The following is a 21483-nucleotide window of genomic DNA, read 5'->3' as shown; positions in this document are numbered from 1 at the left end:
TGTGGATCCAGCCAACCACGGGCAGTGAAGGAGGGAGCGGTGAAGGAGGAGCGGTGAAGGAGCAGCGGTGAAGGAGGAGCGACGTGGTGATATCTGTGCGCGAGGAATCTCTCTCTGGCTCTCTGGGCCTCCCGGACAGCGGTGGCGGCGGTGGCCGAAGCGGCTCAGCGGCAGCAGAGGGCTCGGCACTCCTCTGGGCAGGGCTGCTTTGGGCGTCACGCTGCACGGGGAGGTGCTGGGAACGGTGTGGGGGGGGGCTGTATGAGCGCCGTGAGGAAAGAGAGAGAGAGGTGGTGGGGCGGGGGGGCACGAGAGGAAACAAGGCACCGCCACGGGAAGCGCTTTCTCTCTCCTCCTCCCGCACCCGTCCCCGCCCGCCCGCCCGCCCGCTCTCCCTGCAACCTGCGAGCCAGACGGCCTGACCTCCTGCCGCTCCCACAAGTCCACGCCGAGACCCCCATCTGCGTCGTCCGTCCGTGACGACGGAGCTCACGTGAGAATCCCCCCTGCCGCGCGTGCGTCCCTCCGTCTCTCTCGCCCGCCCGCTCGCTCTCTCGCCAGCCACCGCTTATCGACCAGCCCGCCCGCACGCCACGAGCAAGCACCGAGGCTGTGTGTGCTCGGCTCGCGTGTGGTGCGTCCGCCTGTCCCCTTTCTCTTTGCTGTGATACCACAATCACGAGCGGCGCTGAAGAAAGAAAAACATCCAACGGAACGGGTCGGAGCTTGTGAGCTCGGTGCCGTGGGGACAGCGTGGGGAGGGCACGTGCAGTGTGGGGGGTGGTTGGGGGTGGGGTGGTGGGTGGGGGGTGGGTGGGGGGTCTGCTTGCTGTCAGACGGGTGGGGGGCGCGGGGGAGATGAGTGGGGGGGGGGGGTGAGACCGGCCCGGTCAGGTGGCACCTGAGACGAGTCGGGTTGGGTGTGGGGCCGAGGGCTCTCATTGCTCGCTCAGACTGAGAGCCGGCACGAATCATCATCGCTTGGGGGGGTTGGGGGGGTTGCGATCACGCCGCTTGAAGTTTCCAGGAGGCACAAGCGAGAGGGATGGGTGGGTGAGCCTGGGTGGGTGGTTGGGTGGGAGTGTGGAGGAGTGGGTGGGTGGGTGACCCTGGGTGGGTGGTTGGGTGGGAGTGTGGAGGAGTGGGTGGGTGACCCTGGGTGGGTGGTTGGGTGGGAGTGTGGAGGAGTGGGTGGGTGACCCTGGGTGGGTGGTTGGGTGGGAGGGTGGAGTGGGTGGGTGACCCTGGGTGGGTGGTTGGGTGGGAGGGTGGAGGAGTGGGTGGGTGACCCTGGGTGGGTGGTTGGGTGGGAGGGTGGAGGAGTGGGTGGGTGACCCTGGGTGGGTGGTTGTGTGGGAGGGTGGAGGAGTGGGTGGGGGACCCTGGGTGGGTGGTTGGGTGGGAGGGTGGAGGAGTGGGTGGGTGACCCTGGGTGGGTGGTTGGGTGGGAGTGTGGAGGAGTGGGTGGGTGGGTGACCCTGGGTGGGTGGTTGGGTGGGAGTGTGGAGGAGTGGGTGGGTGACCCTGGGTGGGTGGTTGGGTGGGAATGTGGAGGAGTGGGTGGGTGACCCTGGGTGGGTGGTTGGGTGGGAGGGTGGAGTGGGTGGGTGACCCTGGGTGGGTGGTTGGGTGGGAGGGTGGAGGAGTGGGTGGGTGACCCTGGGTGGGTGGTTGGGTGGGAGGGTGGAGGAGTGGGTGGGTGACCCTGGGTGGGTGGTTGTGTGGGAGGGTGGAGGAGTGGGTGGGGGACCCTGGGTGGGTGGTTGGGTGGGAGGGTGGAGGAGTGGGTGGGTGACCCTGGGTGGGTGGTTGGGTGGGAGTGTGGAGAAGTGGGTGGGTGGGTGACCCTGGGTGGGTGGTTGGGTGGGAGTGTGGAGGAGTGGGTGGGTGACCCTGGGTGGGTGGTTGGGTGGGAGTGTGGAGGAGTGGGTGGGTGACCCTGGGTGGGTGGTTGGGTGGGAGGGTGGAGTGGGTGGGTGACCCTGGGTGGGTGGTTGGGTGGGAGGGTGGAGGAGTGGGTGGGTGACCCTGGGTGGGTGGTTGGGTGGGAGGGTGGAGGAGTGGGTGGGTGACCCTGGGTGGGTGGTTGTGTGGGAGGGTGGAGGAGTGGGTGGGGGACCCTGGGTGGGTGGTTGGGTGGGAGGGTGGAGGAGTGGGTGGGTGACCCTGGGTGGGTGGTTGGGTGGGAGTGTGGAGGAGTGGGTGGGTGGGTGACCCTGGGTGGGTGGTTGGGTGGGAGTGTGGAGGAGTGGGTGGGTGACCCTGGGTGGGTGGTTGGGTGGGAGTGTGGAGGAGTGGGTGGGTGACCCTGGGTGGGTGGTTGGGTGGGAGGGTGGAGTGGGTGGGTGACCCTGGGTGGGTGGTTGGGTGGGAGGGTGGAGGAGTGGGTGGGTGACCCTGGGTGGGTGGTTGGGTGGGAGGGTGGAGGAGTGGGTGGGTGACCCTGGGTGGGTGGTTGTGTGGGAGGGTGGAGGAGTGGGTGGGGGACCCTGGGTGGGTGGTTGGGTGGGAGGGTGGAGGAGTGGGTGGGTGACCCTGGGTGGGTGGTTGGGTGGGAGTGTGGAGGAGTGGGTGGGTGGGTGACCCTGGGTGGGTGGTTGGGTGGGAGTGTGGAGGAGTGGGTGGGTGACCCTGGGTGGGTGGTTGGGTGGGAGTGTGGAGGAGTGGGTGGGTGACCCTGGGTGGGTGGTTGGGTGGGAGGGTGGAGTGGGTGGGTGACCCTGGGTGGGTGGTTGGGTGGGAGGGTGGAGGAGTGGGTGGGTGACCCTGGGTGGGTGGTTGGGTGGGAGGGTGGAGGAGTGGGTGGGTGACCCTGGGTGGGTGGTTGTGTGGGAGGGTGGAGGAGTGGGTGGGGGACCCTGGGTGGGTGGTTGGGTGGGAGGGTGGAGGAGTGGGTGGGTGACCCTGGGTGGGTGGTTGGGTGGGAGTGTGGAGAAGTGGGTGGGTGGGTGACCCTGGGTGGGTGGTTGGGTGGGAGTGTGGAGGAGTGGGTGGGTGACCCTGGGTGGGTGGTTGGGTGGGAGTGTGGAGGAGTGGGTGGGTGACCCTGGGTGGGTGGTTGGGTGGGAGGGTGGAGTGGGTGGGTGACCCTGGGTGGGTGGTTGGGTGGGAGGGTGGAGGAGTGGGTGGGTGACCCTGGGTGGGTGGTTGGGTGGGAGGGTGGAGGAGTGGGTGGGTGACCCTGGGTGGGTGGTTGTGTGGGAGGGTGGAGGAGTGGGTGGGGGACCCTGGGTGGGTGGTTGGGTGGGAGGGTGGAGGAGTGGGTGGGTGACCCTGGGTGGGTGGTTGGGTGGGAGTGTGGAGGAGTGGGTGGGTGGGTGACCCTGGGTGGGTGGTTGGGTGGGAGTGTGGAGGAGTGGGTGGGTGACCCTGGGTGGGTGGTTGGGTGGGAGTGTGGAGGAGTGGGTGGGTGACCCTGGGTGGGTGGTTGGGTGGGAGGGTGGAGTGGGTGGGTGACCCTGGGTGGGTGGTTGGGTGGGAGGGTGGAGGAGTGGGTGGGTGACCCTGGGTGGGTGGTTGGGTGGGAGGGTGGAGGAGTGGGTGGGTGACCCTGGGTGGGTGGTTGTGTGGGAGGGTGGAGGAGTGGGTGGGGGACCCTGGGTGGGTGGTTGGGTGGGAGGGTGGAGGAGTGGGTGGGTGACCCTGGGTGGGTGGTTGGGTGGGAGTGTGGAGGAGTGGGTGGGTGGGTGACCCTGGGTGGGTGGTTGGGTGGGAGTGTGGAGGAGTGGGTGGGTGACCCTGGGTGGGTGGTTGGGTGGGAGTGTGGAGGAGTGGGTGGGTGACCCTGGGTGGGTGGTTGGGTGGGAGGGTGGAGTGGGTGGGTGACCCTGGGTGGGTGGTTGGGTGGGAGGGTGGAGGAGTGGGTGGGTGACCCTGGGTGGGTGGTTGGGTGGGAGGGTGGAGGAGTGGGTGGGTGACCCTGGGTGGGTGGTTGTGTGGGAGGGTGGAGGAGTGGGTGGGGGACCCTGGGTGGGTGGTTGGGTGGGAGGGTGGAGGAGTGGGTGGGTGACCCTGGGTGGGTGGTTGGGTGGGAGTGTGGAGGAGTGGGTGGGTGGGTGACCCTGGGTGGGTGGTTGGGTGGGAGTGTGGAGGAGTGGGTGGGTGACCCTGGGTGGGTGGTTGGGTGGGAGTGTGGAGGAGTGGGTGGGTGACCCTGGGTGGGTGGTTGGGTGGGAGGGTGGAGTGGGTGGGTGACCCTGGGTGGGTGGTTGGGTGGGAGGGTGGAGGAGTGGGTGGGTGACCCTGGGTGGGTGGTTGTGTGGGAGGGTGGAGGAGTGGGTGGGGGACCCTGGGTGGGTGGTTGGGTGGGAGGGTGGAGGAGTGGGTGGGTGACCCTGGGTGGGTGGTTGGGTGGGAGTGTGGAGGAGTGGGTGGGTGGGTGACCCTGGGTGGGTGGTTGGGTGGGAGAGTGGAGGAGTGGGTGGGTGACCCTGGGTGGGTGGTTGGGTGGGAGTGTGGAGGAGTGGGTGGGTGACCCTGGGTGGGTGGTTGGATGGGAGTGTGGAGGAGTGGGTGGGTGACCTTGGGTTGGTGGGTGGTTTGGTGGGAGTGTGGAGGAGTGGGTGGGTGACCCTGGGTGGGTGGTTGGGTGGGAGGGTGGAGGAGTGGGTGGGTGACCCTGGGTGGGTGGTTGGGTGGGAGGGTGGAGGAGTTGGTGGGTGACCCTGGGTGGGTGGTTGGGTGGGAGGGTGGAGGAGTGGGTGGGTGACCCTGGGTGGGAGTGTGGAGGAGTGGGTAGGTGACTCTGGGTGGGTGGTTGGGTGGGAGTATGGAGGAGTGGGTGGGTGACCCTGGGTGGGTGGTTGGGTGGGAGGGTGGAGGAGTGGGTGGGTGACCCTGGGTGGGTGGTTGGGTGGGAGGGTGGAGGAGTGGGTGGGGGACCCTGGGTGGGTGGTTGGGTGGGAGGGTGGAGGAGTGGGTGGGTGACCCTGGGTGGGTGGTTGGGTGGGAGGGTGGAGGAGTGGGTGGGGGACCCTGGGTGGGTGGGTGGTTGGGTGGGAGGGTGGAGGAGTGGGTGGGGGACCCTGGGTGGGTGGGTGGTTGGGTGGGAGTGTGGAGGAGTGGGTGGGTGACCCTGGATGGGTGGTTGGGTGGGAGTGTGGAGGAGTGGGTGGGTGACCATGGGTGGGTGGTTGGGTGGGAGTGTGGAGGAGTGGGTGGGTGACCCTGGATGGGTGGTTGGGTGGGAGTGTGGAGGAGTGGGTGGGTGACCATGGGTGGGTGGTTGGGTGGGAGTGTGGAGGAGTGGGTGGGTGACCCTGGATGGGTGGTTGGGTGGGAGTGTGGAGGAGTGGGTGGGTGACCCTGGGTGGGTGGTTGGGTGGGAGAGTGGAGGAGTGGGTGGGTGACCCTGGGTGGGTGGTTGGGTGGGAGGGTGGAGGAGTGGGTGGGTGACCCTGGGTGGGTGGTTGGGTGGGAGGGTGGAGGAGTGGGTGGGTGACACACTGGTCACCAGACGAACACTGGTGAATGGTCGGGGAGCACGGGAAATGTGGTTTTATACACACGTTATTTGGTCTGGTATAAATAGCAAAATAATTCAACACACCTGTCAATAATGTTGCGGCCTTATAAGGTAAACATTTAACAATAGCCAACGTTTCGGGCAATGAACCTTCATCATGACGTACATTTGCCATGAGCTGAAACATCGCGTGTGATATATCTTTCCTATTGAGGCCACACACACACGCGGCGTTATTGACAAACGTGTCGAGTTTGTTGTTGCTTGTGCACCACTGCCAACACAACAGCAGCGGCGGCGGTATCACCAAATAATGAGTTGCATTCTGCGATGGCTTTGGCCTCTGGAGGCCATGGGCTCACGGCATGTCGCGAACCTGTACGTGGGAGTTTGAGTGAGATGGCGGGGCGCCTGTCGCACGGGATATCTGGGTGCCAGCGTTAGGAGTTCATGGTCAGGCGACTTGACACAATGCCCCCCCCCCCACTCTTGCGAACCGTGTCACAGGGTCTATAACGTCCACGTTGCAGTGGACAGAGCTGGCTGGCTGGCAGTGAGCAGACACCCACAGTGGCTCAGGAATGCGTGCGTGTGTGTGTGGGGGGCGGTAGTGTAGCGGTTAGCGCACTGCGACCCGAGTTCGATTACCGCTCAGGGCCACCACCAGTGACGATTATCTGAACCGGTCCTGGGTCTCCCCTAGGTCGGCTGAGCCTCAAATCAGTACCTGGTGCGATGTGTAAACATTGCCGCTGGGGAGACAAAGGCGGCAATGCGTGGATACTGGCCACTCACCACCTTCTTGTGTCGTGCCGGCCTTCATAGGTGTTACTCTCTTACAGCACTTGCCTCAACAGTCTGGTACGGCTATACGGGGGATATTTGTCTTTCCATTTAGCACTAGGCCCTTGGACAAATATACATCGTACCGACTCGCAGCTCATCGATATTTGCTTTACCAGTTATATGAGCTCTAGCGTCACACTCTTTAAAAAGTTACCAAAACAACTGAGTTGGCCAAAAATCCACTGTCACGTTTGGATTCGGCACCCTTCATACGTTCCGGTAACTTTCTATGTCTAAATGTAAATGTTGTGGGTTTACTCTCCAACACACCGGTGTGCTGTACTAGTAACGAATCGGCATGTTTTGTTTAAACGACAAACCTTACTAATTAGCTGTGTCGGGTAGTGGTGGGTTTAACGATACATTTATATATTTACGCGAGTTTACCCAAAAAAACTGTCTATTATGAATGTGTATGTCTAAGTTTAAACGCAAAAGAACTGAAACTTTTTTGTCACGGAATTTTTTGGTGGCAACATTCCAAAATTGTAGGCTTTAGAATTTCCTATTGCCTAACCCTTCCAGAACATTCTTCGAACTGAAATCTCTCGGTCAAGCCTCGCGACCCATGTGCTCCCGTATCAACAATTCTGCGCCAGTGGAGAGAACAACAATTCCACATTTCTATGACAGGGCCCAGGTTATTTGTAGTGCTACTGCTGTCGTGGCTGGGTGTGATGGCCGGCGCGTGCCTGGCGGAGATCCAGCGATTTCGTGGCATTCGTTTATTCAGCTCTTGAGCCAGCTGGCCAAGATTGGTCAAAACTTAACCCACTTTGCACGCAGTCTATGTATATCTCTCTATGTATCTCTGTGTATTTCTAAGAGTCTCTAAATTAATTAGTTTATTACGTTTTAGAGCCAGCTGAGCCAGGATTAATAAAAAAAAACTTTCCCCACTTTTTTACCCAGGTAAATGGAGAGGAGCACAGACTGAGTGTTTATAAGCTAATATTAAAACGAACAATACCATAGATAGGGTGGATAAGAGTCGGTGACTGCAATTTATACAATTGGGTCTGATAAAGAGTTTTTAAAAATCTGACATTTTAAATTGGCGTGTGAATAGTTACATATAGCTATTGAGTAACAGACACACCTTTTAATAATCAAAGCAATCGCTCTATTACTAAATAAACTAAATTTAATTAGAATGTAAACTATCAAATGTCAGTGGCACATTGAATTGCGGGTTGCCTCGCTTCGGTGAGGTCGGAATAGTTCGTCTCATAGCAGCACCAACCAATGGCGCGTGCGCTCGTCCGTCACGTGGCCACAGCGACCGCCCAGTACTGTACAGCCTTGCCCCGCCCCGCCCTGGCACAGACGAGAGGTGAGGGGCGGGGGTGGGGGCGTGAGGGGCGGGGGTGAGGGCGTGAGGGGCGGGGCTTAGGGGTGAGAAGAGGCAATTGAGGGGGCGGGGCTTGTGAGTGAGGGGCGGGGGATTAGGTGTCAGGGGTGGAGGTTAGGAGCGAAGGGCGGGGCCTGTGTATAAGGGGCGGGGTTTGATGGGCGGGGCGTGGGGGGCGGTGCGGACCCGGCATAGAAGCCAAGTTCGATTCCCGCTCACGTCCTCCAACAAACCAGCGACGAATATCCACCGGTCTTGGGCCTCCCCTAGGTCGACTCAGCCTCAAATGACTACCTGGTGCGGTCCGTAAACATCAACCACGAGGGAGACAAAAGCGGCCGGGCGTGGTTGCTGGCCACCCCACCCCCTCGTGTGCCGTGGCGGCCTTCACGGGGTTGCCCGCTGACAGCACTTGGCCCCAGAAGAAGTCTGTTGAACAGGCGACACGGGGGGAGATCTTTGGGGTCCTGTGGGGCTGGGGGGTCGCTGGGGGGGGGGGTTCTTCGTGGCTTTGCGAGTGGGGGGCGGGGCGTGTGGTTGTAGGCGGGGCGTGTGGCTAGAGGGCGGGGCGTGTGTCTATGAGGAGGCGGGGCTAATGGAGGCCGCCAGACTCGACCAATCGACGGTCCGCTTTGACAGATGCCGCCTCCGCTGCTTGGGTGAGAATTTGGCATTAGCCTTGACATTTGGTAAAGCAGCCGTTGTTGTTGTTTGCTGCCGTTTGCTGTTGTTGTTGTTGCAGTGGCTGGTTGAATCAGGTGCACGCACGCAGGCGCCTGTGTGTGTGCGTGTTGAGCCCTGCCGCTTGCTCCGTTAGCGTGGAGGCGGCCTGCGCCAGGCTCCACAGCTGCTCGGCGTGAGCGCTGCGCGCTACTGTACCTGCCGCTCTCGCTCGTTGTGTCGGCTGTAAGGCGCATCTCGGGACTTTAATACATGACGTCTTTTTAATTGTCGCTATTCAACAACAATTACGATCGCAGTCATGGTTATGTACGCGCGTGTCACGTGCGCGTGTTGTATTTAAAAGTCACGGCTCTTCACAAGTCCGCTATTCGGATTATTTCTGTACAGTGCTTGCTGGTGGTCTATGCTGCTGCCGCTGTGTGCAATGCTTTAGCGATTTACTCCCGTGCGATTTATACAAATGCAATTATTGTCGTTAACACGTGATTATTGTCCTTGCAAAAGAGACATTAAAGTGTTGTGAAGATCCCAGTTCTTAAGTTCGCGGGGTTTTTTTAAATTTATCAAGAACTGGTTTTGGATCTTCCTCGAGGTCTTCTCGGCCTTAAAACGAGTAGCTGGAACGGTGCGTAAACATGCAATGTTGGCTACGTACGGTGCGAAAGAAGTTCAACACGCGCGTGTGCGTTACCAGCTGACGGCCGCCGCTGCCAACGGGAGCGTGTGGCCGCGCTTGGGTGACGCTCATTGCGCTTCCTGAAGCCCGCGGCAGGATTCCAACCTTGACGTCGATGTATCGCGGGCTTCCTTTTGGCTTCCATCATGGAACGCCAACCAAAATAACAAGAAGAGACGAATTTATCTTCGAATTTGGTGAGGGGGTGTGGGGGGGGGGAAAGCCCGCAATATTTCGAAGAGCCGCAATGGAACGCGAACACGTCCGAGACCCGTGGGTCCATAATAAATGACGGCACGCGAAGCAGTTCCCGAAGGGAGCCGCAGGTTTTCCGACCCCTGGGTTAGATTGCCGTGTCGGTGTTAATGCATTTCTTTTACAATAACCCTCCACCACCCGACAGAGCCAATCAGGTTGCCACGTCACAGGCAAACGTGCCAGTTGAGTGAGTTCTTCAGCAAACCCGAAGGTTTTTAAACGACGTTTCACTGCAGAGGATAACCAGCACCATCAGGTGTTTAACAAGAGCCAGGCTCTTTTTAAACATTTCTCATCCGGTCTTGCTAACAAACCGAATCAATGGGCGCATTTGTCCATGACGCAATCGCTTGGTTTGGTTGGCTGTGTCAGGTGTTAGAGGGTGATCGTTAAACATTGCCATTATAAATTTCGATTTAAAGCTTTCGTGACTGCAATGATTCATCTTCTTTGATGAATCCCTACCAGACAGTCTCGTCCCTTCACCTGATGAAGGCCGCTTCTGTTGTGGCCGAAACGTCGTGAGAATATTATTGTGTTATTTTATTTTATCAATTTATTATTTTATTCTCATTCTACGTGACTTTACCGAAAGAACCAAAGAAGATTGCCATTATATTGTATCTACACGACGGTATGATCCAAAATAAACCAATTATGAGTCATGATACCGGCCGTGAAAGCCTTGCGTATATAAAATCGACCCAATGACATAGCTGCTACTCACTTGATGTCTGTAGAGGGGGAGAGTCACGGCAATGTCAACGTCGCTCGCAGGTGATGCTGGAGGAGCCGCGTGGGCGCCCGAGCTCTGGATGGCAGTGGAGTCGCGCTCATCCTGACCGCATAAAGGGCCTGCGCCTCCAGGACTGGCTGCGTCTCCACGACCTCGCCAGCGCCACCAGCACCGCCGCCACCTCCGCGGCTGTAGCCCTTTGCGTTCAGGTGCTGGGCGGCTGATTTATTGTAGAGGTGGGTGATTTAATAACTTGACAGCCGCGAGATATTGGGACGCCCGCACACACAAACGCTACCGTCCCTCTTTTGCTACCGCACGTTGAGCCGGGGTTTAATTTCAGTCGGGTCTTGTGAAAATGTATCTGCACCTGGCACACCACATCCAGAATACCACTTCTCACGACGAGCTTTGGCTACTCCTAGTAGCGTGTGCCACCTACTCCATTCTATCTACCGAGATCCCATATCTCTTGCAGAGTTCACACTCTAGTTACAAGATCCACCGTTACAGTCTCATCACCACCACTTCCTCCTCCACCACGCTCTGGTTTTAGATCTGCCCCTGGCCGACAAGGGAAGAGAGTGAAGAGTTATTAGAAAATGCCGATGTTAGCAGGTGTCGGTTTTTTTGGTCATGTTATCAAGCTAAATAAATATATATTTACATGTATGTTATGTTGAACTTCTTTCTTTACATGAACATAGCATGCATTAAAGACAAAGGTATCCCATGTAGCACTATAGGCAGTGAGCCCTAATTAAGACCAGATTAGTTTACATTGGGTGGCGTGGTCAGCACTACACACACCCAGTTACCTCTGTCTCCCCATCGTCTCTGAGTCGTGACCAGGAATTGCACTGACAGCACAGCAACGCAAGTAGCAAGGCAAGCAATGCAATACAATTGTAAAATACCATTGACACAACTACGGGATGTCGTGGGATTTTATATCGTATCGTGAAAAATGAAATCATGGTATATCTACCAGGACCACGCTCTTTATACAAAGATCTCCCGTATAGCCGTAACAGACTGTTGGGGCAAGTAGTGTTAGCGAACACCTATTAATGCAGGCACGGCACATGAGGGGGTGAGTGGTCAGCACCACGCCCAGCCGCCTTTGTTTTCCCCTTGCTGTTTACACATTGCACCAGCTACTCAATTAAGGCTGAGTTAACCTAGGGGAGGCCCAGAACCGCTTCCAATTTTCACCACTGTTATTTTATAGTGACCAGGGATCAACGTCGGGTCGCCGGGTTTGTAAAGCAGTGTGCTAACCACTGCGCCAACGCTCCACAACCCTCAACGTACACACAACGCGTGAATTCACCAGCAGTGAGCAGAACGCCACTGTCTCCGTGCGCACCATTCCCACAGGCTCCGCAGTGCCGGCAGCATGGACAGCGAGCAGCTGGCGCCGCCCGCCTCCTCTGTCAACTCATCTCCGTCCTCCTCTTCATCCTCCTCTTCCTCCTCTTCATCCTCGCTCTCGCCGGGGCCCGTCACGCCCTCGCCGGGTGGGAATGGCGGAGGCAGTGGTGCCGGCGCGGCGGCGGCGGCGGTGGCGGCGGCGGTGGCGGCGACGGTCGGGGTCGGAGCGGGCGCCGGTGGAGCCCTGGCCGCGCCCCGCTCGGCGAGCAACGGGGCCGTGCCGGCCAGCCCCCCCGCGGGACCGCCGGGCGCCACGGTGGCCTGCGCCGTCGCCGGCGCCGTCACCAGCGTGACCGGCAGCTGCGGCGGACAGGGGCCTCCACTCTCCGTCTACGACCGACAGACGGTCCAGGTGGGCGAGTCAAACGCGTCCTTCCACACGACGGGCCCATCGGGTTAGATCGGGGTTTCCCAAAGCACCAATCCTCGTGACCCAACGCCTCCTACGCCTTTCAGAGTTTACTATTTTATTTGTCAGTCTGCTGCTGGTTAAAGGTCTTCCTCTGCCATTTCAATCATGGGCATTGTTTTGTTTGACCGTACCCTCACTGCACTGATTGGTGCAGGTCGGTGAAGCGGGGTATTCTGGACCGGTGCAAGTGTCACTCGCCACTAATGTTAGCCGCGGCCGGGAACCAAAACGCAGGCCAGCAGGTTCATAGCGCAGTGAGCTATCCACTGCGCCGTGCCGTTCAAATTAAATATAAGTTGTTACATGTTGCACATGCCGGATGATTGCTCATCTCTTGCTGCCTGACACAGACAACGCCAACTTAGATTAAGACGGCGACTGTGTGTGTATGTGTTCACGTGCGTCCCACGTGACGTACAGAGCGTCGATTCAAATTAATCCCTGCTCTAAACGCGTCACCTGGGGAGCTGTTTAGTAATCATCAGGCACTTTCAGCGTGCCATATGACTTAATATTTGTTTTAACGGGTGTAAATTGGTAAAGTGGGACGTGTACCATGTTAGGTCGCGAGAAATGGAGTTTGTGTTGCCCTGGGTTAAACCACGGGACGCACGCCACACCGAGCTCACCACACGGTGACTCTGTCACCCCACACAACGCACAAGGCAGCGCGTTATTAATGCCCTCGCTTATCCAGGAGAGGGCCCAATGGACAGCGTCCATGCCTGTGGTGGCTGGGCAGCTCTGGTGGGAGAGGGATAGTTCCCTTTCAGAGGTGCTGAGCCGGCACCACTGAGGTTCTGGGTTCGAATCTGGGTCACTGCCCACTGTGATGAAACCGACTTGATGGTCTCAGTCCAGAAAGCAATAATTGCACGAAAGACATAAAATAAATAAAACTCTCTTGTGAAATATAGGATTTCCCGCAATTTGGCTTATTCCAGCTCTGAAAATGAATAATAATAATAATAATATTTATAATAAAACTATTTAAATGCACACATTACAAAAGGTCAAATTTACAGTTGCGGCTCAGAGTTTCCCCACGGAGCCACGCTCCAGCTTCCTACTCTCGTAGGCCTGACGAAGCAGGTGAGAGGAGTCTTCTTACACGTGGTGCTGGATGTGATGCTGATGCTGCTGGTGCTGCTGGTGCGGCAGCAGGGTACGCAGAAGCGGGGGATGCGATTCCACAGCGATTGGAGCAGCCATGGAGAAGCGACACTCAGCCAGCACAGTCTTGGCTTGGGAGGGCATCGCGAGAGAGCTGAGGGATGAGGTCCTGAGTGGCCGAGGGTTGATGGAGTATCCCCGTTTTTCAGGGGAGGACGGCCAGATCATGTGGAGGATCATGGATGAGAGCGCGGTGATGACAGAGGATGGGTATCTTGAACTCAGTCCGTAGACTGATGATGAGTGAATTCGCATAAAAGGTTAACACCTGTATTCTTGCCGGAAATGGAAAAAGCTTGTTCTTATTTCATCATCTTGGTGCCGGCAAAAAGGGTCCCATAGTTAAACGGTTTCATTGACGCGTGACAAACACTCTTAGCAGGGCATGTCCAAGGTGCCCCAGCTGAAACGCCCTTAGCAGGGCATGTCCAAGGTGCCCCAGCTGAAACGCCCTTAGCAGGGCATGTCCAAGGTGCCCCAGCTGAAACGCCCTTAGCAGGGCATGTCCAAGGTGCCCCAGCTGAAACGCCCTTAGCAGGGCATGTCCAAGGTGCCCCAGCTGAAACGCCCTTAGCAGGGCATGTCCAAGGTGCCCCAGCTGAAACGCCCTTAGCAGGGCATGTCCAAGGTGCCCCAGCTGAAACGCCCTTAGCAGGGCATGTCCAAGGTGCCCCAGCTGAAACGCCCTTAGCAGGGCATGTCCAAGGTGCCCCAGCTGAAACGCCCTTAGCAGGGCATGTCCAAGGTGCCCCTGCTGAAACGCCCTTAGCAGGGCATGTCCAAGGTGCCCCTGCTGAAACGCCCTTAGCAGGGCATGTCCAAGGTGCCCCAGCTGAAACGCCCTTAGCAGGGCATGTCCAAGGTGCCCCAGCTGAAACGCCCTTAGCAGGGCATGTCCAAGGTGCCCCAGCTGAAACGCCCTTAGCAGGGCATGTCCAAGGTGCCCCAGCTGAAACGCCCTTAGCAGGGCATGTCCAAGGTGCCCCAGCTGAAACGCCCTTAGCAGGGCATGTCCAAGGTGCCCCAGCTCGTGTGGACAAGGGGACATTGTCGGAACTTCAGAAGTCATGCTGTCATGGCATCTTCCAGACAATCATTCTTCCCACCTTTGGGAAATGCAGATGCTATTTGTATTTGCACAGGGTGGTGGACTGCTATCTGTAGGATTCGAATTGGAAATTGCGTTTCATGGCGTGAAGCAAGTGGCGTAATTAGAAATACATTTAGAAGGAATAAAAATTAAAATGTTAAAACTAATATATAAAACAACATTGCGTTGTCTCACATTAGACCATCAGTACTATGTATGTAATTTTTTCGTAGGTTTAGAGAAAAATCATTATACCTTGTAGATTAAACTCTTGGACTTTGACACGAACAAATGATGGCCCACACTTGCGAATGATTTCGCAGGGTGCTTGTCTGCCGTCGCCTGAGGTCGTGTTGAGCGCGAGTGGAATTTCGTTATCGTCATTTAAAATACGTTCTCCGTTCCTTGGCAAGGTCACAGCCCAGGTTGCTAATCAGCGAGAGAGAAACAAAGATGCGCCGTTGAGCAGCGCCTAAAAAGTTAGGGTCCTGACAATACAACGTGCACGCCGGCAAGTCAGCCGGGCGCGGCGGGGCGAGTGAATAGGCTAATGGATGACGGCGGAATGAAAGGAAATGTTAAATAAGTGGCGACTTTAGGCTCTCGGGGTCAGCGTCGACAACAAAAGCGATGTTAAGCAAATGAGAAAAAAAAGCGCTGATAAATGCGCGTGCGCCGGAGCAGCCTCGCGCCCGCCGTGCCCTCCGCCGCCCCCTCTCTCCACTCCACGGAAGTTGCCGAGACGCGGGGACAGAGGGCGAGTACGCGGGGGGATGTGGGGAGACGGTCCTGGGTGGGGGGGGGGGCACAGAAGAGGACAGAAAGACGGGAGGAGGGCACGCAATTTTGGGGGACGGCAAGACGCTGGGTGAAAGGGGGCGGATGCTTCCCGCCCGCTGCCTTTTTATTGGGGCCCTGCTCTATGCTGCCGGGTCGCCGGGGGTCACGGGACTTTTTATGGGATTAAAGGGCGGCCGGGCCCGGCCGGGCAGGACCGGCATTCCCAGCATGCCGCTCACTTTGCGGACGATAAAAGCCGGCGGGTTTCGCATCGCAGGTCGCGAGAGCGCGGGTGGACGGCGAGCATCCCGCCACAATCGCTCCATGCGCCGCCGTGCTCCCGTGGAGGAGCCTGAAAAAAACCGGGGGCCGGCCGGCATCGGTAGCCTTGGGGGCGAGCCGGGTCGAGGGTGAGCGCCTCCCGCCCCGATCGTTCGTTCGCGGGGTCAACGTTAAAGCCGTGTTCGGGGTAAGCGCACTCGGACGCCGCGAGCCTCAGCCGTGATCTCTCGGTGCACTTCTTCCAAGCAAGGTTTGCTAACTGCGCTAGAATTCCCCTCGTTAAACGTGTGTAAGGTGTGCACGCCGTATTTGTTGAAGTGCGTACCGGTGATACGAACCTCTGTAGTTTTAACAACTTGCGTGTGTGTTATCGGTCAACGGCGCGCGGGATGCTGTGGCGTCGTGACAAACGGGGGACATTCGTTATCCGGATAGCATTTGTGTTTGTTCTTTTGTTTCATATCAACGTGTAGAGTCACCACGGATTGACGATTTCACGAGTGACATCATATGCCACAGAGAACCAGACTCTATGATTTACAGGGTTCAGTGGTAACGCACGAGGCCGAAATAGGCACGTTTCAAGAGCGGCAAAGCGCCGTGATAATAATAATTATTGTTATAATTTATAATTATTAATGTGAGGTTTAATTATTCCCTGTCAGGGCGCTGCGTGTGGCACCACGGTTTCCTGTCAGTACATGACGCCTTTGTAAATCGATGCAAGCAACTGAAATACGTTTTAAATATAACACGAGCAACGTGCATGCCCTTGGGTCTTGCCCATCCATCCCTCCAGCCAGCAAAACTTGTAGTGCGAAGAGCGACTGATATAAGCTGGCCAGCTGGCTCGGCGGTCGAGCGAGCGGCTCGCAAGCAAAAGGTTGCAAGTTAAACTCCTGGTTTGGGGGATGGGGTTGGCTCAGCCCATCATTCTTGCTTGGTCAATAAAATGCTTACCACATGTTGGAGAAGTCAGCAATGGTTTTCCTATGGAGAGAATTGCCCCCACCATGGGAATGTGGAGTTGCCACCACTGGCTGTGACAGGGCTGTAAACGGGAGACGAGCACCGGTGCATCGGTGCTCGTTGGAGCTGGAGATCATGCGTACGTTTTCTTGACGAAAAATATCATCACTCCACTCCAATCCCTCACCCGGCAACCGACACGTCCCAGATTTCACTTCTACAAACTCTCATGGCATCACCGATAACGCTAACAACAACAACTTAGGCCACAACACAGCTCAAGTATGTGGAAACGTTCCATCATTGGTCGATTTAAAAAGCAAAACAATCCACTGCATCGCAGCCTTTTGTTGGCAGCTGCAGCCCCTACTATGTTGTTGCGGTCCGCAGTCCCCCCTCTTCCCTTTGTGTGCTTTAATCCCCACCGCCCCTCCCACCTCAACCACAAACTCAGGGTCAGAGTTCGCGAGGTCGCCCCCCCCCCACCCCAAAACCCCGTTAGTCACCGGGAGTCAGCTTTTATGTGGAGTCACGTCCGCTCACGGAGGGTCGCGGGCTCGCTCTGCGGTCAGCGGAGGTGCGGGGATGAGGCATCGCGCTCTCGTGTGTCGTTAATAACTGGCGAGCGGGGGGTAGGAGGGGAGTGAGGAGAGGTTAGGTTAGGTGGGTTCGCACGGGGGGTCCAATGCCGGGTTCCACTCGCCCGTGACTAAAACCGCATTTTGAAGCATAGGAAGCTGAGAGTCTTGAAGAAGTTCAACATACATACAAACGTTGGTTTTATCAGGATGCGATAAGCACTCAGTGGGACGCTAAGAGATTAATTGTTTAGCCTGGGCAAGGAGACAATTGACGTGACGTCAAAATTAGTTCTGCGGTGTCATTACGAGGCTGTTCTTCGACACGTGACGCTAATCGCACAGTCGGAATATGTGTAGAAGGTAAAAGCCAAATGACAAACATAAAAAATATACATAAAACCCAACGTACACACCACTCCGACATATAATCCGCCTCCCCGCCAAACGCAGATTTCTGATGCAGCGCCCCACTGTGTCGGAGGAAATGAGGCCAACGCCACGGCCAGCACCGCTCGCTGGGCCAACGGTGGCTCCATGGCCACGTGGTTTGAAACAAGCGTGCCTTCGTCCACGGGCTGCTACATGAGCGCCCGTTTGGCTCAAACTGAATGCGTGCTTCCGAACAATGCCGTATCCCCATGGGCACTGCCAAGCACGGCGTTCAGAGCATTAATGGTCTCTGGTCCTTTCCAGCAAGGCCCGGATCTTGCCCCAGACACGTCGTGGGCTGTGAAGCTGTGTGGGCACAGAATGCTCTCTCTCCATCCCCCCCACCCCTACTCACAGCCTACCCTCCGTGGCCGGTGGGAACTGCTCTTAATAATAATAACAAACACGATTTATAGCGTACGCATATTTTGCAAATCGGACGCAACTTTTAACAACTGAAGTGCGGTGCCAGAGCTAAATGTCCCCTTGTATACCACCCTGAATGGGTGAGAGCATGAACCTGATGAGAGCTTGAACCTGGTGAGAGTATGAACCAGGTGAGATCCTGAACCAGGTGAGATCCTGAAACAGGTTAGGGCCTGAACCAGGTCATAACCTGGACCAGGTGAGCATTGAACTGCTGTCTGAAGGTGGATGATGGTGCCTGGATGCTGCTGTGCCTGTGCAGGGGGTAGGGAGTCACAGATGGCGTGTAAAACAGGCTTGGGTCAGGCCAGGCCACGGCAAGCTCTACTTTTGTTGTGATTACTTCTCTGCCATGGTTTCTAAACAAAAACACGGCCTTCAACGGTGTCCCAAGCTAGGAACACCCTCCACAGTACGTGTGTACACAGGAACACGAGAGTACATGCGAGTATACGAGTACCCTCGTGTTCCCATGTACGCACGCACGTACCCTCGTGTCTTCGTGTACTCACACGTACCCTTGTGTACCCACACAGGCCATACAACAGGCGCTGCACCGGCAGCCCAGCACCGCAGCGCAGTACCTGCAGCAGATGTACGCGGCGCAGCAGCAGCACATCATTCTGCAAACAGCCGCCCTGCAGCAGCAGCAACAGCAGCAACAGCAGCAGCACCTGAGCAGCGCACAGCTGCAGAGTTTGGCCGCGGTGCAGCAGGTAAGGCGTCACACCTGGCCGTCGCAACTCACCCCGGTGAGGGTGGGCACATTGGTGATTTTTTGTAGGGGACTCGTGAACCGCACGCCCCTCTCGTTAATGAACGGCCGTGCCCCCCATGTGCCCCCCCCCCCACCACCCCTTGAGATGGCTGGGTAGGTCCAATTCAAGAAAGGTGCAAACCCAAAAAGCTATGCTTGTAACAATTTTGGGGTTGTGTTTCAATACAGCAATCAAGTTTTTTTACTCTTTCAAACGAAGGTTCAGACTAAGCCAGTGCTCTTTATTGCAAGGCCAGAGGGCCACGGCAGCCCCTGACGTGCAGCCCCCGACAGTACACAAATGGTGAAAACACCCCTTGCAGGCGGCGTGGCGGCCCTCACACCGACGATGTCTTATCGGCCAAAGTGGCCCCCCTCTGTTCATCTGCCTGTCCGGTTGTTTCTTGGTCCGTCCGTAACTTGGGGGTGGGGTGGAAGGGAGGAGGGGCAGCGAGTGGCGGCTATGATAACTCTCGTAACGATGATCCAACAAAAAACAAACTTTCGTCTAGAGTTGCGTTGCTGTTATAGACCCGCTCGGTTGAAAACCAGTGAAGTTTATCGAAGCGTTACCCTACACTTGGAAACACAAACGTCAAGCAGCCAGCAACAGACAGCACTCACAAAGTTGTAATCGATAATAGTTAATTTATTGTCAGAGTACATGTGTTTCTTGAATTGAGCACGGTTATTATGAGAGCTTGGGAAAGAGATGAGAGCGATGGAAGGAAATTCCAAAGTGGAGCACTGTGAAGGAAGACGCAGAGAGAGAAGCGAGGTCACCTGAAGTGTGGCGAGCGGGTGAGCGAGTGGATGAGCAAACGGGTGGTTGAGCGAGCGGGTGTATCGTCGTGACCTGCGGTGGAGTGAGCGAGCGGGCAATTGAGCGAGTGAGCAAGCGGCTGAGCGAGTGTGTCGTGACCTGCAGTGTGGTGCTTGAATGTTCCCCTCTCACAGCAGGGGTGAGCAACCTTTGCCTTAATGAGGGCCGAGTCAGACATTCAAATACCCTTTGGCTGTCCACGCATTAGCGCATACCTTGGCGTTATCCATCAATAAGGTGAACGATAATTAGAGCTCGCCTTTACAGGTGACCGAGTGCGGCTAATATTAGAAATGAAGCGTTATTGCCAAATTGAAAATATTTCCTTCCAGTACCTGATGAGTGCCGCTGTAAGTTACTTGTACTGACGGATGATGTGTGTTGCTTGTAGTGACGGATGATGCGTGTTGCTTGTAGTGACGGATGATGCGTGTGTTGCCTGTAGTGACGGATGATGCGTGTGTTGCTTGTAGTGACGGATGATGCGTGTTGCTTGTAGTGACGGATGATGCGTGTTGCTTATAGTGACGGATGATGCGTGTTGCTTATAGTGACGGATGATGCGTGTGTTGCTTGTAGTGACGGATGATGCGTGTTGCTTGTAGTGACGGATGATGCGTGTTGCTTATAGTGACGGATGATGCGTGTGTTGCTTGTAGTGACGGATGATGCGTGTGTTGCTTGTAGTGACGGATGATGCGTGTGTTGCTTGTAGTGACGGATGATGCGTGTGTTGCTTGTAGTGACGGATGATGTGTGTTGCTTGTAGTTACGGATGATGCGTGTTGCTTGTAGTGACGGATGATGCGTGTGTTGCTTGTAGTGACGGATGATGCGTGTGTTGCTTGTAGTGACGGATGATGCGTGTTGCTTGTAGTGACGGATGATGCGTGTGTTGCTTGTAGTGACGGATGATGCGTGTGTTGCTTGTAGTGACGGATGATGTGTGTTGCTTGTAGTTACGGATGATGCGTGTTGCTTCTAGTGACGGATGATGCGTGTGTTCCTTGTAGTGACGGATAATGCGCAAAGTGTCGCGTCTCGTGCGGGCGTGGGCTGGAGGTTCACCTCTCCTGTTTTACAGCATCCCACTAGGTGGCCATTTACAGTTTGGGCTCTGGATATAGACGTAATTAAGACCGAAACAGGAGGACTTCTTCACAATTCTGGCTAATGTCCTGATGAAGCTGGTTGTAATCACGAGCGAAACGTCGTACTCGAATTGTAAATGTTGTGGGATTTACTCTCCAACACACAGGTGTGCTGAAGTAGTAACAAATTGGCACATTTTGTTTACGTGACAAGCCTTACTAATTGGGTGTGTCGGGTGGTGGTGGGTTAACGACACATTTATATTTACATGATCTAGTCCAAAAAAACCTTTATTATGGATATTTGTCGCGAAAGCCTACATATTAAAGCGATATAATTATTATTCTGCTTGTTTACCCAGGAAAGCCTCACTGAGTCTTGAGACTATTTCAGGAGGATCCTAAAACGTGGACCCCGACGCCGGCATGCAATGGGCTCCTCTACTACTGTTACTACTTGGGTTAATACACACAGCGCAGTATTTACCAGGGCGGGCGCTGGAGTCGAACCGTGAACCTTTGCAACAAGCGGCGAATGCTCTACCCTTTGGCAAAATTACCACTCGAAATAGGTGGGTGACTCCCCCCAAAAAAACGGGAAATTAAAACTTGGCAGGACCCTCCTGGAAAAGTCTTAAGACTCGGTGAGGCTTTCCTGGCTTCACCAGCTGAATAGCGAATGTAACAAATGGATGTGGCCACGTGGGTCAGGAGTTTGACATAGGACTTAAACTACACTTTTTTATTATTCCAGGTAAGGCCCACTGAGCTATGCAGCTTTTTTTCAGAAGCGACCTGGCCACAAATTATAGCGCAACAAAGTGGCTTATCACGTGAATATTTACAGCAGCCAAATACTCAAAACGCATGTTCATTCTAAATGTGGAGGGACAAACCGGAGCAGCAGGTGAAACATCCACGCGACCACAGGGAGCAACACGCAAACTCCAAATATATAGCATGCATCAAGGTTGGGATTGAAACCACGACCTCCTGTATACCAGGCGAGGGAGTTAAACATCTCCAAGCCACCATGGCACATCCTGGAAATAAGGAGACCCCCCCCCCACCTTGGTGCCCCCCCCCCCGCCCTCCCCCCTGTGTGATGTGGCCTTCAATGGTCACTGTGTGGCGGTGGAATTTCAAGCCAGAATGGTGACGTCGTTGTCAGTGACTCATTAATGCAATCAGGGGTTTAAATATCCACCTTCAGCCCTCCCA

At 56.2% G+C, this 21483-nt stretch overlaps 1 protein-coding gene across 5 annotated transcripts in view; it reads left to right on the top strand.

Annotated features, from left to right (window-relative positions):
- Nucleotides 1-366: 366 nt before the first annotated feature.
- The window catches only part of LOC116946854 (uncharacterized), a 55508-nt gene continuing 34391 nt past the window's right edge, over nucleotides 367-21483 (top strand). For 2 of the 5 annotated variants that reach the window (XM_032962065.2, XM_032962063.2), the window contains exons 1-4: nucleotides 367-493; nucleotides 10057-10251; nucleotides 11396-11801; nucleotides 18128-18307. In XM_032962065.2, the coding sequence (XP_032817956.1) occupies nucleotides 11415-11801; nucleotides 18128-18307 (567 nt within the window). In that variant the 5' untranslated portion in view covers nucleotides 367-493; nucleotides 10057-10251; nucleotides 11396-11414. The other 3 variants (XM_032962064.2, XM_076070227.1, XM_076070228.1) reach the window with 3 other exon arrangements.

This window comes from Petromyzon marinus, chromosome 28 (assembly GCF_048934315.1).
Source record: "Petromyzon marinus isolate PM22_M1 ecotype Great Lakes invasive population chromosome 28, UKy_Petmar_22M1.pri1.0, whole genome shotgun sequence".
In the NCBI taxonomy this organism is placed as follows: Eukaryota; Metazoa; Chordata; class Hyperoartia; order Petromyzontiformes; family Petromyzontidae; genus Petromyzon; species Petromyzon marinus.
Note: the sequence above shows the minus strand (reverse complement) of the source record. Positions and strands in the feature narration are given on the sequence as shown.